Source organism: Crocodylus siamensis, chromosome 13 (assembly GCF_052110815.1).
Source record: "Crocodylus siamensis isolate JL-2025a chromosome 13, ASM5211081v1, whole genome shotgun sequence".
In the NCBI taxonomy this organism is placed as follows: domain Eukaryota; kingdom Metazoa; phylum Chordata; order Crocodylia; family Crocodylidae; genus Crocodylus; species Crocodylus siamensis.
The window spans coordinates 2,222,888-2,239,027 of record NC_143407.1 but is presented as its reverse complement, the minus strand read 5'-3'; the positions used below and the strand labels follow the sequence as shown (position 1 = coordinate 2,239,027).

Sequence of the window (16,140 nt, the reverse complement as noted above, 5' to 3'; positions counted from 1 at the left end):
TCCCAATGATTTCTGACAGTTATATAGGTACATTTTAATGCCTTTGCCAGACTGGGGCATTATTCCTGCCATAAGTGTGGGGGTTTTGCCCCACCATCTGCATCCATAGCTTAGCTGAATGGGTTCAGTTCAGCTCAATTACTTAAAGGGACAGATTTTCAAGTGCTGACCCCCCACTGGGTATCTAACTTACTAAGCTCCTCTGAATATGCGGGCCTTAATGCCTCAAAGCGCTCTGATGACTTTGGATGGAAAGTATTACCCGACTCTAGCGTTTTGTTAATATTGTCCATGTATCTCTGTCAGCTAGGTCAAGTCGCTTCTTTGCAAATACTTTGCAGGTCTCAACGTGCCAGGTGTGATAGCGGGCCGCTCTCCAAAATGGCTGGCTCTGGACAGAAAGGAAAATTACTCAGAAACCTGATACTGCGGAGTGGCCCCGGCCAGGCTGGCAGTACTCCACAGGCATGCCATCGAACGGTGCCACTTTCCACTGCCCTGTCATCCTCCAACAGGAGAGGGAAACTGCGGACAAAGAGGGGGACAGCCAAGAGGAGGAAAACTCAAAGCTGATGAAAAAGTGAAAGCCAAGCACAAGTCTGGGTTTTGTTCTGGATACATCTCTCCCAGGCAACCTTGTGCTTCAGAAATGGAAGCTTTGCATAGGAAAACTAAGAGTGTGTGCTATTTGGGGTCTGGCACTGCATTTTTGTTCTGTGTTTCTCCTGTGCCTAGCACCAGTAGGCACTGGTCGAGGTGGATCTTCTCGGTCTTGCAATAATACAAATGAGCAATGAAAAATAGGTTAGAGACCAGGGAACAAAGTTTTGTAATTGGCTGATAGCTGTGGAGGTTTCAGTTTGGGGGCACTGCGTATGAGGCACATTGGAGCTGATTTTCACAGCTCTCGCTGACCCGTGCTTTGAAGAATTCGAGTGTTGGAGAGGTCATCATCTGCCCGTGTCACTGCTCCGCTCTCAGACTAGCTCTAAAAATAAAATCTAATTACAAATCATATGCTTTTTAACTAACTGGATGGCAAAAGAGCCTGCAAGGAGTTTTTTAGGCTGTTTCTTTGCTGGGAGTGTTTTTGCTGCTTTCTATCCCATTTTGTCCTTCCCCACTGGTATTTCTCTTCTATTTTTCTGCCCACAAATCCATTATCCTGCTTACTGTGTTTTGCGCAGGAGAACAGCTTACTAGAGACTTGCTAGGATAAATCTTTTCCTTCGGTGACTGCACTTTACCAGTGCATGTAGGGCAAAACCACCCCCGCCAGCAAAACAAGCTATACCAGTCAAAGTCTCTAGTTTTGTTAACATGGGCTTCTGGTAGCAAGCAGAGCTACATGGGTCAGGGATCATGCCAGCAGAAGTCAATGGGGTAAACCTGTCCTAAATTGATTTAGATCTTGTTATTTCAGTTTCAGGACGGCTGAGCAGCTATCCGGTTAACCCGTACAATCCCCTCTTGCGGACACACTGAAAGCAGAGCAAGAGTGGCTAATAGCAGTTTGATTAAACACTCAGGTAAACCAGTCCGGGCTACTCTTAATCCACATCAGGTGTCCACACAATGACCTGCACAGACAGAACTTCCTCAGGTCAAAGCCTGAGTCAAGTTTAACACAGTTAATTACTCAGTCATTGCAAGATGATCAATCCAGTGTTGAATCGTGAATCATTTGGTGTTTTTCTGTGAGCTCCCAGAGTTGTTTGCTTATGTGAAAACCTCCACTTTCATTAAACAAAGTTTCTGCCCCTTATAATTTTTTTCAAACTATTTGAGTTGGTCTAATAAAAGATATCAGATGTACCCAAAGAATCTTGTCTGCTTCTGTCCTTAGACCAACAAGGCTACAACCTACACCCTTGCCCCTTATAAAAGCTTTTGCATGTGAAACCTAAAGGCCTGAAAGCCAGAAGGCTCAGAAAAAGAAACTAAGTGGTGTTACTGTTAAAATGACCAGTCGATTTGCTTCTAGCAGCACTTGCGTTAAAGGCCCTTCACAGCCACGAGAGGACATCTTCTGTCCCAGACTGCTCCCTTTCAGTTCGGACCTTAGTGCTCCATGAGGCAGTCCAGTCTTGCCCTGCCAAGGCACGGGCTACGCAGCAGTCAAGGAGTCTGACAGCAATTGCAGTCCCCTTGAACCTCCCCTGTCTGATTGCTGTCTTTTTGGCAGTTATCTTCTCTGCAATGCTCACTTATCAAACCATTGCAGGGGAAAAATGCCTTGAAATACAGTAACCAGCTGTAACTTTTGCTGCCAAGTTGGAGGAAAAGATAAGGAACATTTTAGGAAAAAAGTGGTCGAAGACAACCCGCTGATTCTTCAGCAACCTTTGCAACAAATCCTACCGTTTAGTCTGAGCAGCACTTGGGAAATCTGTGCAAAAAATAGCCAAGTATGTTCAGGGCTGTAATCTCTTAAGGATCCTTTCCCAACCAAATGTTATGCCCCTTCTGTAGCACAGGGAGCAGCACCAGCAGTTGCTTATTTGCTCTTGGAGGGGCAGAGGAGAGTGTCACAATGGTGAAGAAACTACAGCTGGCTACGTGCAGTATGTGAGGAGGGAGGGGGTGGGTGACTCACGGTGACACTTGCTCACATACTCAGTGAAGATCTTTCCCCAAAAAAGATCAGATTTAAGCAATACTGAGAGCACTCTGTGCACGAGGCAGACCTCCAGCTTACTTTGACAGTGTTGCCAACTTTTCAGTATTCATTTATGTTGCACCTCTTGCCCTGTTAGGTGTGTATTCTTAAAAGCTCAGGTCACCGCGACAATATAGTAAGAGGCAAAGATTTGCTGGTGGTATTTTCTATTGGATCACGACTACAACAACATTTTAGCCCCCTACTATAATAACTTGAGTGAGGAGTTGTATGTTGTTTTAAAAATATATGCTGCGGAGAAAAGTTTACTGTATGATCCACCTGTCATCCGGCAGCTAGAAAAGGAGAATAAAAAGATGCCAACGTTGAGTTTAAAGCAATGAAAAAAAAAATGCACTTGTGATTCTTAAGCCAGTCTTATGCTTTTAGGAGCTGGTTCAGGATTTCTAGAGCGCGTGAGGTCGACAGAGCAGCCTCTAAAAAGAGGCTGAGAGAGAAGTGAGTCATGTAGCCAGTTCCTATAATGGGTTTTAATTTCCCATGTAAAGGTGCATGACCTGGAGCCTGAACCCCAGCATTTCCCAAATGTGCAAATACCTCTGCTTTCTCCCTACCCCAGCAAGAACCAAACTTCTCCCTTTCACACATCGGTCACGGCCAATTTATACAACGCCAGCTCACCCTCTGCGTCGCCACGGAGAGCCCTGCTCCGTGGCACATGCAGAAGTGGAGACAGCCTGGAAAGCATCATTACGCAAAGAGGTTTCCCCATGCACAGGGGAATTTGCTTAGTGCCCGGTGACGTTTTAGGCTCCAGACTGGCATCCACCGTAGAGACATGACAATACCTAGGTATATAATGGTAGTGCAAGATTGATGGTCGTGACGGTCCGGCAATGATGTGAGAAGCAAGGTAAATAATGTCACTCTGACACAGAGTGCAGCCCCTTTTGAATGACTCATTACTGCAGACGACATTTTTTACTCCACTTGAGCTTTGTTTCCACTATAATCAGCCACTTCTTTGGGGCAAAATGTCTCTCCTGGATCACGGCGTGGATCTTCACTTCAGCATTCGAGTCTGGCTCTGTCATATGGATCCAAAAGGAGAATAAGGCCCAAATCCTGTCAGCAGGTCTAGGGAAGGCGCCTTTCTCCCACCTCAGGGCTTTCGCAGGTATATTTAGGTCAGAAGCCAGCTGAGCCATACGTGGCTTTTTCAGACAATGAATGCACATTGACTCCGGGTTAACCGAATCCGTGGGTGATGTAATCTGCTTTATAGGGCTGATGCAACAGGTCTTACAGAGCAGGCAGGAGAGGAAATGTGAACAGTACAGACCGTGCCACATTGTCGGTTTTCCCCCAGCGGCACACACTGTACTTCACCTTCGTGCTAATTGCAAGAGAAAAAAAAAACCTGCACACCGCAGGCTTTCCCATGGCTTCAGCACAGAACAGAAGACGAGATGCAGCACCGAGCACGTGAGTCTGTAACGAGACGTCCGGAACAGACAGGCAGTCACCGATAAATCAAAGATCCATCAAGTGTTTATTAAGAGGTGCTGTGAAGTAACGTGTCTGTATTTAGCTGCGTTATTGCTTCCTGGTTCAAGCTGCACCGAGTCATCTATAGATACTTTCATGGAAGTCCAGCAATTATCTGTTCGGCAATGTCGCACCCGACTTGTGACCTACAGCCCTGTCACAGGAGACGCTTAGCGCGTGTCTTATGTAGAACATGGTAAGCAAGGCAATGCGGCCCAGTGCATGGGGAGTAATGGCAAGCCGGGTCTCTGCCCCTGGAGGCCCCGGAAGTACAACCTGGGAGAAGATGCTCCCTCCTCACTGGATCCTACTGGTGTCCCAGGATCAGAGCTGGTTTGAGACTCCAGTGCAGTCCCAGGCCTTAGCAATCACCTAGGACCACCCACAAACCCAACAGGCAGCGAAAAGCGGGCTCTGTTTAAGCTTTTGCTTGAGGACTGACTGCTTCCACCTGTGGTGAGGAGTGGCAAGGCATCTCTTTCCTTTTCATACCTTGATGAGGCTCAAGTTCAGACCACGGGAACCGCCCTTGTCTGGGTCAGACCCTCGGTCCGTGTTGCCCCATCTCCTGGGTCACGGGACAGGTGAAGAGCCGGCGCTGCAAGAGGGAGTGAACTGGGTCCGAGCAGGGCTTCTCCCCACTCCCGTCCCCACGTGCAGCCTCCAGCACCTAGCCCAGGTACTGACCCAACATGTCTGCTGGGAGAAGTGGTCAGAAACCAAGCTATACCCGTAACACAAAACACGGCCTACGGCAGAGCCCTGTCTACGAGTTACTCCCCCCACCAAAGGGGAACGCCGCACGCTCTGTTCGCTACCTCTCCAAACCGCAGATACCTGATGCGCCCAAAAGCTCGCGAAGGACTTTTCCCTTTTATCAGCCCAGTTGGTCTGGTAAAAGAAACCACATTTACTCAAAGAGCCTGGCCTGCCTGTCCAACCACCCGCCTGGGTCCCTCGAACATGTCGGGCTAGGACGTGCCGCGCACTCCCGTACTCGATAGCGACGATGCCCCTTGCCTTCGCACCGCTCCTTCTTCCTTTCTGGCACCCCCACGCCCTGGCACGTCCGACTGGGCGCTCGCAACCTTTACCTGGGGCAAGTAAGAAACGGGGGAGCCGGAGAAGAAAGAAACCGGGGAGCGGGGCAGCAGAACCCCTTTGCTCCGCCAGGCAGGGGTGCGGGCTTGGCGGGGGCAGCGGGAGGCCGCCCCTGCTCCGCGCGCCCGCCCCGGGGGCGGGGCGAAGCGGCGCGGGCGCTATAAGGGGCGGGCGCGGGCGGCCGGAGCGCAGGCAGCGGCGCGCAGCCGGGTGGAGGCAGCGCTAGGCGGGGGAGCAGGTGGCGCAGAGCCCGGGACGCAGCGTGCGGCTCTCTCCCCGTGCAGGCGGCTGGCCCGGGCGGCAGCCATGGAGACCGTGCAGGAGCTGATCCCCTTCGCCAGAGAGATGCTGAGCCAGAAGCCCGGCAGGAAGATGGTGAGGCTGTACGTGCTGGGCAGCGTGCTGGTCTTCTTCGGGGTGCTCATCGGCCTGGTGGAGACCGTCTGCAGCCCCTTTGCCTCCCAAGACAGGCTGGAGGAGGAGGAGGAGGAGAGCAGCCCCCGAGAGCAGGCAGCCCCCCAGCCGCAGGGCGACTCCGGAGTGGAGAAGAGCAAAGAGCCAGGCGCCCAGCCCAGGAGCCTGGTGAACAGGCAGCATGCCTCCTAAGAGTGCCCGCCAGCGGGGGATGGACTATGCCAAGGGACTCGAGAGGGACAACTGCTGTTTTATTTGCTGCTGTGCAGCAGTGACAAGGGGGGGTGGGAAGCCCCCAAATGCCAACGTCCCCTTTTGTGGGGGTATGAGCCGATGCGGGATGCACAGCCTGAGGTCTTTATTTTTCATACTGATAACGTTTTCCACAAGTTTTTGCATTTTAAATAAATATTTTCTATGCTACAAAGCCGCTCTGGTCCTGTCTCTTTAAAGAACCGCCGGCCGGCACCTGTTGTGCTCTGGTCTGGGCAAGAGTGCTCCGGTGCTGCCTCCTGCAGGGAGCAGGACTTGGCCGGCAGGAGATTTCCCCACTCCCCATGCATCCCTCTTGTTCTTGTTCTACTGCTTGGGTTTTTTTTAAATCTCTAGTTAGAGGGCTTCCCCCGCTTTCCCCTCCAGCAAGGGAATGAATGCAGTGACCACTGTCACATCCCTGCATCTGAGGTAATACAGATCTCTCAAAGAGTGTTCAAGGTTCTTTGGGTGAATCTAATATCTTTTATTAGACCGACTTAAAAAGTTGGAAAAAAAGAGCCTTTTGGGATTTGGCAAAAGTGGGTTCTGTGCTAGAGACCCGCTGCATGGATACATCTCCAGAAACAGGTGGGAGTTTGGTGGGGGTGGGTCTGGGTTTTATCATGCTGTGGGTGCTGCAAGGCGAACAACAAAATGCTTGGGGGGAAAGCCTGCCTCAGTGGGCTTGTGTGGCAAAACGATCAAGGATATGTAATAGCCGACTGGTACACCTCATCAAGAGATCTCAGCCTGCTTTACACCATGATCTGCACCTTCTAGCATGAGAAACAGGTGCACGGCAAAGAAGTCAAGTGGCTGGAGGTCACCTAGCAGGCCTGTCACAAATCCAGACCTAGATCCCTGAATCCCAAGTGTTAATCCAGAGCTCTGCCCTTTGGGATGGGCTGGGGTTTGATTCCCTACAATTTTTCACCTGTTTGGTCTTTAGGGCAGCAGCCTATCTGCACTGCATGCTTTCCCTCTCAAGCCACAGTCTTGGCAGTGTTGCCACTACTTTTTAAACACAAATACCCACATAGCAAATACACAGGCAGCAATAATGTGGGATATTGCACAGCCTGGTTAAGTGTTGGCTTCTTGCTAGGAGCTGGAGCTGCAAAGGCATTTGAAGCCTCTCCAAGGGGGGAAGGCTTCACAATTTCCACTCAAAGCCCTGCTTGCTACGTGCTCTGCGTACCAACAGCCAAATACACAAGCAGTGTGCCAGCGCCTAACAAAAAGAAAAATGCTATTATCTAAATGCAACAGAGAGTGGAGATAAAGTAAATCAAAAGGGGAATGCCCATAACAAAACAAGAAGAAATATTCTGCTGTTACCAAAAGTCACGCCTAGATTTCCAAATGCTGGTTTTAATTTAAAAGTGAAAGCCTTCCTCAACTTCCCTCTTTCATCTTTAAAGCTATTATAAGCTGTCAAAAAGCACATATGGGGAGAATGCCCCCGAGCCTGGAAAATCTTTAGGCATTGTATTAAATACATGAGACCACACTCCTCCTGCTTGGAAAAAAAAATGAACACACACACCCACATGCTGGGATGGATTTCAGTGTAAAAATGGTGTTTGAGAAACACTGTGTTATAGGTTCCAGATGAGCATTTCTCTTGTGTTTAAGTTGTCCTGGCAAAAGCAAAAAGGTCCAATGCCTCATGGGTTTCAACAAAAGCTGCATGTGCAAAATAAAGGCCCGTTTAGCCAGAACGAAACACTACATCGAGCCATGCCCCTGAATTTTCCCATATCCAGGACAATGTTGGCTTTGCAGCATTTGCAGGCCCTTATTTTGCCACAGATTTGCTGCAGTGGAAAGTGTCATTTTGGGCCGTATTCGGAGCCCCTTTACTCACGCTGTACAATTCCTTTCTCCACTGAAGTCATAAGTGGGCTTATAAAAAAGCACGCTAATGCAGTGGAGCCCTGCTCTAGGACAGGGGAGCAAAGGGGAGCAAAATCGGTCTCTCTCGCTCTCTCTCTCTCTCAAAATAAAAGCTTAAAATTCCAGCCAGTAGTGGCACAGATTAAAGACACACTTTTTAGTCCTCCCAGTTCATCTTGCCATGAGAAAAATCAGCCCTCCGTTTCCACATAAACTCAAACCACCACCCTGTACCCATGCTTAATGAAAACATTAGGGGGAGATGCATGTTCCAGTTCCCCGCTTCCAACGAGCTGTGACAAACGGCATCGTTGAGAACAAAGTGGTTTTTAGTTTAACGAGATCAAGTCCATGTCTTCTCTGGATCATTCTGCCAGCACGACTGATTTGCTTTTGTTCCACACCTTTAATGTGCAGTATGGAGATGTGGAGTAAGAAAAAAAGAATTAAAAAAAAGGATAGCACAAAACATATATGAAAGACTGCCAAAGCATATTTACATTTGTACCCTGCAGAAGAACGGCCTTCAGCTAGGACCTAATGGTAAAAAAGACTCTTTTTCAGTATATTCCAATCAGTCAGTGACTTCCTTAATATCAATAGCTACCATATTCACGTTTGTAACATAGGTCAAGGGGTGGGATGAGATAAAACGCCAATGGTATGAATCTCGGGGCTCATTATATAGCAGATGTGCAAAGCTCTGAACATGTTAAATGCTGTATAGGTGCTGTAGCAGTAATCTTAACGTGCAATAGAAATAATATTATTTCATTTAATTTCAGATAATTTACCTAAGAAAAATCTATTTCTTAGTGCTACAAAGCTACTTATCATTTTTTAAATATTAAGCACAAGTATCTTCTCTTCAGAAACCTAAGCGGTGATGTAATAATAGAACAAAAAACCCCTGCTTTTCAGCCTTTTTATAAAATAAAAGCTATCAAATTATATTATTTTACTGATTTTTTGTAGTTTACTCAAACGTGCTCTTATAATTATAGACTGAAGGTACAAAAGGACCCTAAAAAGATTTAAGTACCCAGAGCGTAACACATTCAGCAGCACCTAGTGATTTAGGAACTTAAGTCAAAAGTCAATCAGCGTAAGATTTCTAAATTACTTTGGTGCTTCTTAAACCTTACCTTAACGTGTTATTGAATTTTAAAGGTTTGTTTTCCGGGGGCGGGGTTAGCATCTGCTTGGACATTTTTAACGCTTTTCTGGCCTTCTTGGACAATCTCCAGTGCATGCTACAAAATAAAGGGACACTGATGACAACAGTATTCTAGCTACCTTGGTCAAGTGCAAATGTGACTCGATCTCTATCACAGCAGACTGCGTGAGCACGGCTAGCTAGCTGCTTTCTGTGGTGTATTTGTTGCATAGACAAATCAAGGACTTACACGTCTATTTAGGGTTATCAGCATGACACTTTTACAAGGGGTTTGAGAACAAAACGCAGGATCGCTCTTCTGTAGGTGTCTCCTCTCTCTCACATCAAGAGTAATTCAAATTCACCAATACTTCATCAGCCTGGCCTTTCTAAATGACTGTTGTATTTCTAAGGTGCCACGCTGCCCTACCTGCCATTGAGTAGAGATCGGAGGTTTGAAGTAATTTTATAAACGGAGACATGTTTGGAGCCAAGAATTCTTGAATAAAGGAGAACAAACTCTCTCAACCATATATTAAGAGACCTCATTCACATTATACACAGCTGGTTAACCTGCCGGGGGATAACAGACAAATTTAGTGAGTGAAAAGAACTTTTCTTCCCCACTGTGGCAACTAAACATCATTGAGGCTTTGAACTAAGCTACTCTCAGCAACCTGAACCATCTTTTCTTCATCAGGTCCTAAGTAAATGGACAATTGGTATTGACTGCGATAAATAAGAGGGCACCTCTGCCTTCTGCCCCCTCCCTCTTTAGAGTTATCCAATTTCAAGGGTTATGAACTTAAAGCAGCGAGGTTTTGTGGAACAGACAGATTTGTTGAACTTTAGGATTAGAGACGGCTCAACTGAACGTGGTGAAGCCAGGGCATTCAGGACCTTTGCTGGGGCCTTGGTAGTGTGATGGAGCTGGTGACTGCTGAAATGCCCCAACTTTCTCTGACCTGCCAGTCCACCTCAAGAGCACCGGCTGCTGTCTTTTAAAAAATCCTGGCTTGCTATTTGCAGGCCAAGAGCTGCATACTTCAAAAGCCTCCAGGCTAAATTTAGTACTTCAGAGATAAACATATCCAGAGAGACAAGCAAGGATTGTTTTTTCTTTGAGGGTTTTGGGAATTCAGCCAACAGCCAAGACTCAGAAGACAGCTGCAGTCCGGGTCCCCAAGATAGTCTTTCAAAGGGGTAAGTGGTGCCGGCTCACCCAGCAGAAGTGAATATCACAGATCCCATGCCACGAATACTACCATCCAGGCCCCTTGTGCTAGCAATGCGCAATCTCCAGGGGTGCTTGTTTTTGGCATACTCTTCTTGAGACCTTGGAGGACGTATACCCCGCAATCTACACCGTACTCACCGCAGAGACTTCCCATGCTGCTTTTTTTTATGCCCTCACTATGCCAAGAATTGTTCTCCCACCTGTCCTCTTAACTGGTCTGTGACTTGCCGTGTGAGATCAATGAGGCTGAACACTGGCATGAGGTGTGTTGCTGCGGTGAAGTGGATGCAGCTTAGTGCTGCACTCCAGTCGTCTTGGGACAGCGCCCAGTGAGCTGTGCACCCCTCCTGTGGCTTGTCCTTGGAGTACCCCACTGGCATTCAGAGAGCTAGAAGTTGTTTTGTTCTTTGCGGTGGGGGGGGCGGTTGTTAAAATACATCATATATAAAGGTGTTATATGTATTTATACCTTCTAGTCACTGTTCATCACCTCCTTATCCCAACAGAGGAAACCCCGCGCACCCATTACAATATACGCTCAAAGGGAATGGCGCTCTGTCCACAAAGCATTGCTCCCTCAAACCCTTATCTCTTAGTCTGGTTCCCAAGTACCGGGTCTGAAACTAGTTCATTCGGGGTCACTGCTGCTGGAGGGGACCCACTGCTGCTGTCCTCATCACTCTCTTCCAATCCAGCTGTCTCGACATCCTCTTTGCTGTCAGTGTAGGAGTCTGCCGCCTACATCATGGTGCCCGGTTGAACTGCTCGAGTTCCAGCGACTTCATGCCAAGACGGCCCAGAGAATGAGGTTCTTGTACTTCGCAGTGATTGCTGAACTGAAGCCCCACAGAAGCACAGCAGATTTTCTCAGGCAAGCCCCCGAGTCTCTCCTAAAGAATGCCGTCTGTCAACCTGCTTTCCTCAATGCCTAACTTGCCCCTAATGCAGATCAGAAGTTTCCAATCTACCTCCAAAGATATTGTGTGACTCTGGGGCTGAGCTCACTCTGGTTTCAAGCACACACATACCTGCGAGGGCTTGACGAGCTTCCAAAAGAGAAAGGCATCTTGTTTAGAACTAGGACTGCACCGGGATCCGAGTTCACTCGTGGGACAAGCACGGTAAGGGGCTTGGGTCGCTGACCCTTTCTGCAGGGCCACTGCCGACGCTCGCTCGACAGCTGGATCTTGAGACAACACCTATGGGGCAGGATTTATCCCAGTAAGCGCAGAACTCAGTTTTCAGGACAGGTACAGCTGTTCCAGTGTCAGTGTCTACAGAGCTCAGCATTTTCAGCACGCCATATCCCAGAAGTTAGGATGAAGCTGTACAAATGCTGAAAAGCAGACAAGGTCCTTTGGGTACATCTGGCATCCTTTATTAGACCAGCTAAAACAGCTGGAACAATTCTTTTTTGCAAGCTTGTGGTTACAAACACCCTGACGCTCCTTCTGTCTGAAGAAGGATGTTTGTACCTGAAAGCTTGCAAATAATTTTTCCAGCTATTTTAGTTGGTCTAATAAAAGATACTGTTTTTACCCGAAGAACCTGGTCTGCCTATGTCCTTAGACCAAGAGGGCTACACCCAATGCTCCCGATGCTTGTCTTTGTAGCTCAGTACCATGCCCCAGCAGTCCAGACCCCGACTAACTGCTTGCACTAAATAGTGCCAAAGTGATTAGCCTATACAGACTGCACTGAGACCCACCACACATAATGGAAACAACTCCCCTATAGGTATGATGGGGCAGTGGTACATAAAGCAGTCTGAGACTCCGTGAGGTACAGCACTCTGCGAGAACAAGGTCCCCTTGCTCTTATCGTGGGTGACTACTGGCCAAACTGGATTGCAAGCCACAACGACCAGGTAATGCAACGTCCATATCCCATTCCCAAAGGCAGGGAGGAGCCCCCTGAACTAAGCAGAGAAAGTTTTGCTGGTGACACGAACGACTTGCAAATGCTGCAACAGAAAGAGCTCTGCTCTCAGGAAAGGGAAGGGCACTTTGTTCCTGCCAGGCTGCTGGAACGCAGTGGTTTCACCGTGCGTGCACAGACCTGCCCCGAACCCTCTCCCCTCCACTGTTTGCCTGGAGCACTCAGGCCAGGGGTGACTGGTGGGGGGAGAGAAGCTGAACCAGCACAGACTTGCGGCTCCACTGAGCATCTGCAAGGATGATGAACAATGAACCTCTGAATTCACAGCAAGTCATTTCTCTGACAGGCTGTGGGTGCCGATAAGGGAAAAGCAGCCTCTGTGCAAAGTGGCCGGCACGAGGCGTCGCTCATGCCCTTCAAGCAAGGTTTGAAATCAGACTTAAGCAATGCAGAGCGGACGGTGCGAACACACGATGCGGCTTAGCTCACCTTAGAACTAGCTGTGTACGGTCAAGGCTGCCAAGAGATGCATTTCAAGGGCATTTCTCACTTGTTTTCCTGCATACTTTACCCCATTGCTGGCTGTTTGCAGGCATGCGTGATCCTGGCCAACAGTTTAATTTGGACGCTGTTACAGGTGACAAAATAGCCAGGGTCCAGCTTGGGATGTATGCAGGCACCAGAAATAGGTTATCACAGTGGCTCCTTCTCATCGGGCAGGCCTTACTTTCAACTGAGGACGTGTGCTCGCAACGGTGGCAGCACCCCCGTCAGCTGCCCATGAGCAACACTCTCCGTTTGGACAGCTGATCTTGCTGCAGTGGCTTGGTCTGCAAACACGTGAAAGCAAAGTCTCGCTCCTCAGCAGAGGTGGAGGATGGCTGGGAAGTTCAGAGGACTGACAGCAGCCGTGGCCTCTGAGAAATTCACTTCCACGGCCCTGAAAACAAGCTGTTGAATTGTTTACAGAGAAAAATAATTTGGAGTTTGCCATGAACCTTGTCTTTGAAAACAAATGCGTGCTTGCGTGAAACGTGTTGTTCGTCAGGAGCTCGGTTTACGCAGAAATTGTTGAGACGGGGGGAGGGGAAACTACTGAAGTCTGAAGTCTAGTCCAGCATGAGACAACAGAAAACTAACAATTTCCCCATGCATTCGATGGGGCAGTGACGGACAGCTGTATTAGAAGTGATAGACGGCTTTGAGATCCTGCCCCACACCAAGGTACGGCGCTCTACAAGAACCAGCTCCCCTTGCCATTGTACTGGGTGAACACCAGCCCAGACTGGACTGCAAGCCACAACGACCAGGCAACGCAATATCCATATCCCATTCCCAAGGCCAGCGAGGGGCCGCCCAGACTAAACACAGAAAGGTTTTGCTGGTGACAGGAACAACCTGGAAATGCTGCAACAGGAACAGCTCTGCTCTCAGGAAAGGAACGCACACTTCCCTCCTGCCAGGCTGCTGGAACGCACTGTTTCACCGTGCGTGCACAGACCTGCCCCGAACCCCCTCCCCTCCACTGTGTTTGCCGAGGGCACTCAGGCCAGGGGTGGCGTGCGGGGGGAGAACCTGAAGCAGCTCAGACTTGCAGCAACTGCAAGGGCAATGAACAGTGCACCTCTGAATTCGCAGCAAGTCACTTCTTTGACAAGCTGAGGGTCCTGATAAGGGAAAAGCAACCTCCGTGCACAGTGCCCAGCCATTGCTCACACCCTTCAGGCAGGATATAAATGAGACCTACGTGATGCAGACTCTGCACAGCAGTGTGTTACTCACCTGGTGTGAACACACAGCCTGGTCCAAAGTGACCTCAACTGGATCGTGTATTCTCCAGGCTGCCGAGAGACTCATTCCAAGGGCATTCCTCACTTGTTTTCTAATACCTTAGCCATTAATGGCTGAGCCTTGGCCAAACTCTGTGCATGCTTCTGGATTAACTGGGAAGCTGTTACAGGTGGCAGAATAGCAGGGGGCCAAATTGGGACGCGTGCTAGTGCTAGAAGTAGGAGGGCTGTTAATCAGAGCTGCTCCTTATCCGGCAGGCCTTGCGCTCAAGCAACTGGAACGCGCTCTCACAAGAGTGGTGGCAGCCAGGCCGGCCCTGCACACACACCGCTGATCTCCCTGCAGCCGCTTGGTCTCCGAACACGTGAAAGCAAAATCCTGCTCCTTGGCAGAGGGGAAAGGTGCCTGTAGGGGACTGGCAGCAACCGTGGCCTCTGAGAAATTCATTCTTCTTCCCCGAGAACAAGCTGTTGAATTGTTTGCAGAGAAAAGTAATCCAGAATTTGCCAGGAACATTTCCTAAGCAAACAGGTTTGCATGCGTGTGCGCAAGCGTGTGTGTACACCCATGTAAAGTAACTGTTTTGTTGAAAAGACATTGTATGTAGAAAAAAAGATTTACGCAGAAAAAATATGTAACTGCTTCCAAAGCCCAGGCTCGTCTTTCCCGTCAGCGTGCCTGTGCTGGGTGACTGGTGCCTTGCCCAGAGGTCTGGTAATGCCCGCAAAGCACAGGAGACAAAAGCAGACCAAATGGCCCAAAATGAATCAGGGTGGGATCTGGAGAGGTTTCTTCTGGGCACAGGTCTAAGTGCCTCAGTCTTAACTCCTTGGCATAACTGGCTTGCTTATTCTTGGGCAAGTCGCTTCCTTTCTCTTTTTGCATCACTTCCCATTTTGCAAAGTAGGAAATAACAAGCCTCGCTTAGCTAATTAATTCTCACCCATCCCCATGCCCCCTTAGCAAGGCAGGCACGGCTGTCCCATGCACCAGAGAGGCACACTGCTATAGAGGTGCCTATTATGTTCACTGTCAAGGGAAAGCTTATACGTCAGGCCTCCCTCTGCCAGCTCCTCAAGTCCTCCAGTTACTCCAGGGACATGGGCCTGGCTTGGGGATCCCTGCTCTCCCACCCCTGTGTCCTCCCTCAGCCCCACCATGCCCACAGGCAGAGTCCCAGACCTGCTGGAGATGTGCATGGCTTGGAGCACTTCTGCCCCGTGACATTTCCCAACGTGAATGGAAGGGCAGCTGAAAATGAGTGCATCCTTCTGGACCACAGCCTACACTCCTGCCTTAACTAAGCCACCTAACTAAGCTAAGGACACATGCAACAGGCCAGCCGCGGTGGCAGAGCACAAGCACTAGAGGACCGAGGGGAAGACAGGTCAGAAACATGAGGAGTGCTTGACCCAGAGGCTGACCAGCTTCAGTGAATTGTGAAAGAAAGCCTATGCCACCACAAGGACAACCCTCCCAAACACTACTTGGAGGCAAAGGAAACAACCAAATGCCACAAAAATGGCAACTTTGCCCCAGACAAGACTGCAGAGAACTGGCATCGGCTATTGGCATTATGTGGCAGGCACGCAGATAGGGAAGGGATGCGTAAAGTTAAGAGCAAAATTATGTAATGTGTCCCCGGTGAGCTTGGGAAGGGGGGGAGATCTGCTAATTTATGTTCTCCAAGCAGGAACCTGCCTTGCGTGACACCATTATACCAGACAGGCTGGACAGGGCTGAAAAAGCAACACAAACAGCTTTGCAGTGGGATTTGGAGGAGGTCGCACAGGAACAAACACCCTGCCTGGCTGAACAAAATACGGAGCAGCTGCCAGTCCTCCCTGTGCTTCAGGAAGACATGCCATGCTGTGGACAGAGGAGTGCAGCTGGGGAGGGGGAAGTTTGGCGACACTAAGAATAATGGGAGGAAAATTTAAAAAAAGAGACACAGGATGCTTGGGCGAAATAGCAGGAAGAAAAAAACCCTGAGCAAGATCCAGACCATGGAAGAGCTTTGCAGGGAAATGACTGAAGATGCAGCATTTGGGAGTGTAATTAGATGGGACAAAGCAGCAGGAAAACATCCGGTTAGGGACAAACCTATATTGCTGGATAAGGGTGGGAGCTAACAAGGCCTTTCCCATTTCTAGATCTCACACTCGTCTTGAAAATCTAAGTCACTGGGTGCACACAGGTTTCCACAGCAACTGCTACCATTAAATTTCTTCCCCCCAAAACTCA

General features: G+C 49.1%; 2 protein-coding genes across 5 annotated transcripts in view; one reads left to right on the top strand and one right to left on the bottom strand.

The window, feature by feature from the left end:
* LAMB3 (laminin subunit beta 3) overlaps positions 1–16,140 on the bottom strand; it is a 75,190-nt gene that overhangs the window by 52,679 nt on the left and 6,371 nt on the right. The window contains exons 1-3 of one of the 4 annotated variants that reach the window (XM_090026019.1): positions 12,595–14,981; positions 11,256–11,426; positions 8,980–9,087 (exon numbers count right to left, since the gene is read on the bottom strand). The exons of 1 other annotated variant lie outside the window; for it this stretch is intronic. The gene's annotated coding sequence lies outside the window, so the exon portion shown is untranslated. Of the gene's footprint in view, positions 1–5,262; positions 5,392–8,979; positions 9,088–11,255; positions 11,427–12,594; positions 14,982–16,140 lie in introns of those variants that run through there. 2 more of the 4 variants (XM_090026016.1, XM_090026020.1) reach the window with 2 other exon arrangements.
* G0S2 (G0/G1 switch 2) lies at positions 5,457–6,110 on the top strand. Its single transcript, XM_090026029.1, has one exon. It carries the CDS (start codon positions 5,576–5,578, stop codon positions 5,873–5,875), a length of 300 nt encoding a protein of 99 aa, XP_089882155.1. The 5' UTR covers positions 5,457–5,575; the 3' UTR covers positions 5,876–6,110.

What these genes read in the sequence shown, in the direction of transcription:
- G0S2 (XM_090026029.1), top strand. Translation starts at nt 5,576, where the DNA reads ATGGAGACCGTGCAGGAGCTGATCCCCTTCGCCAGAGAGATGCTGAGC.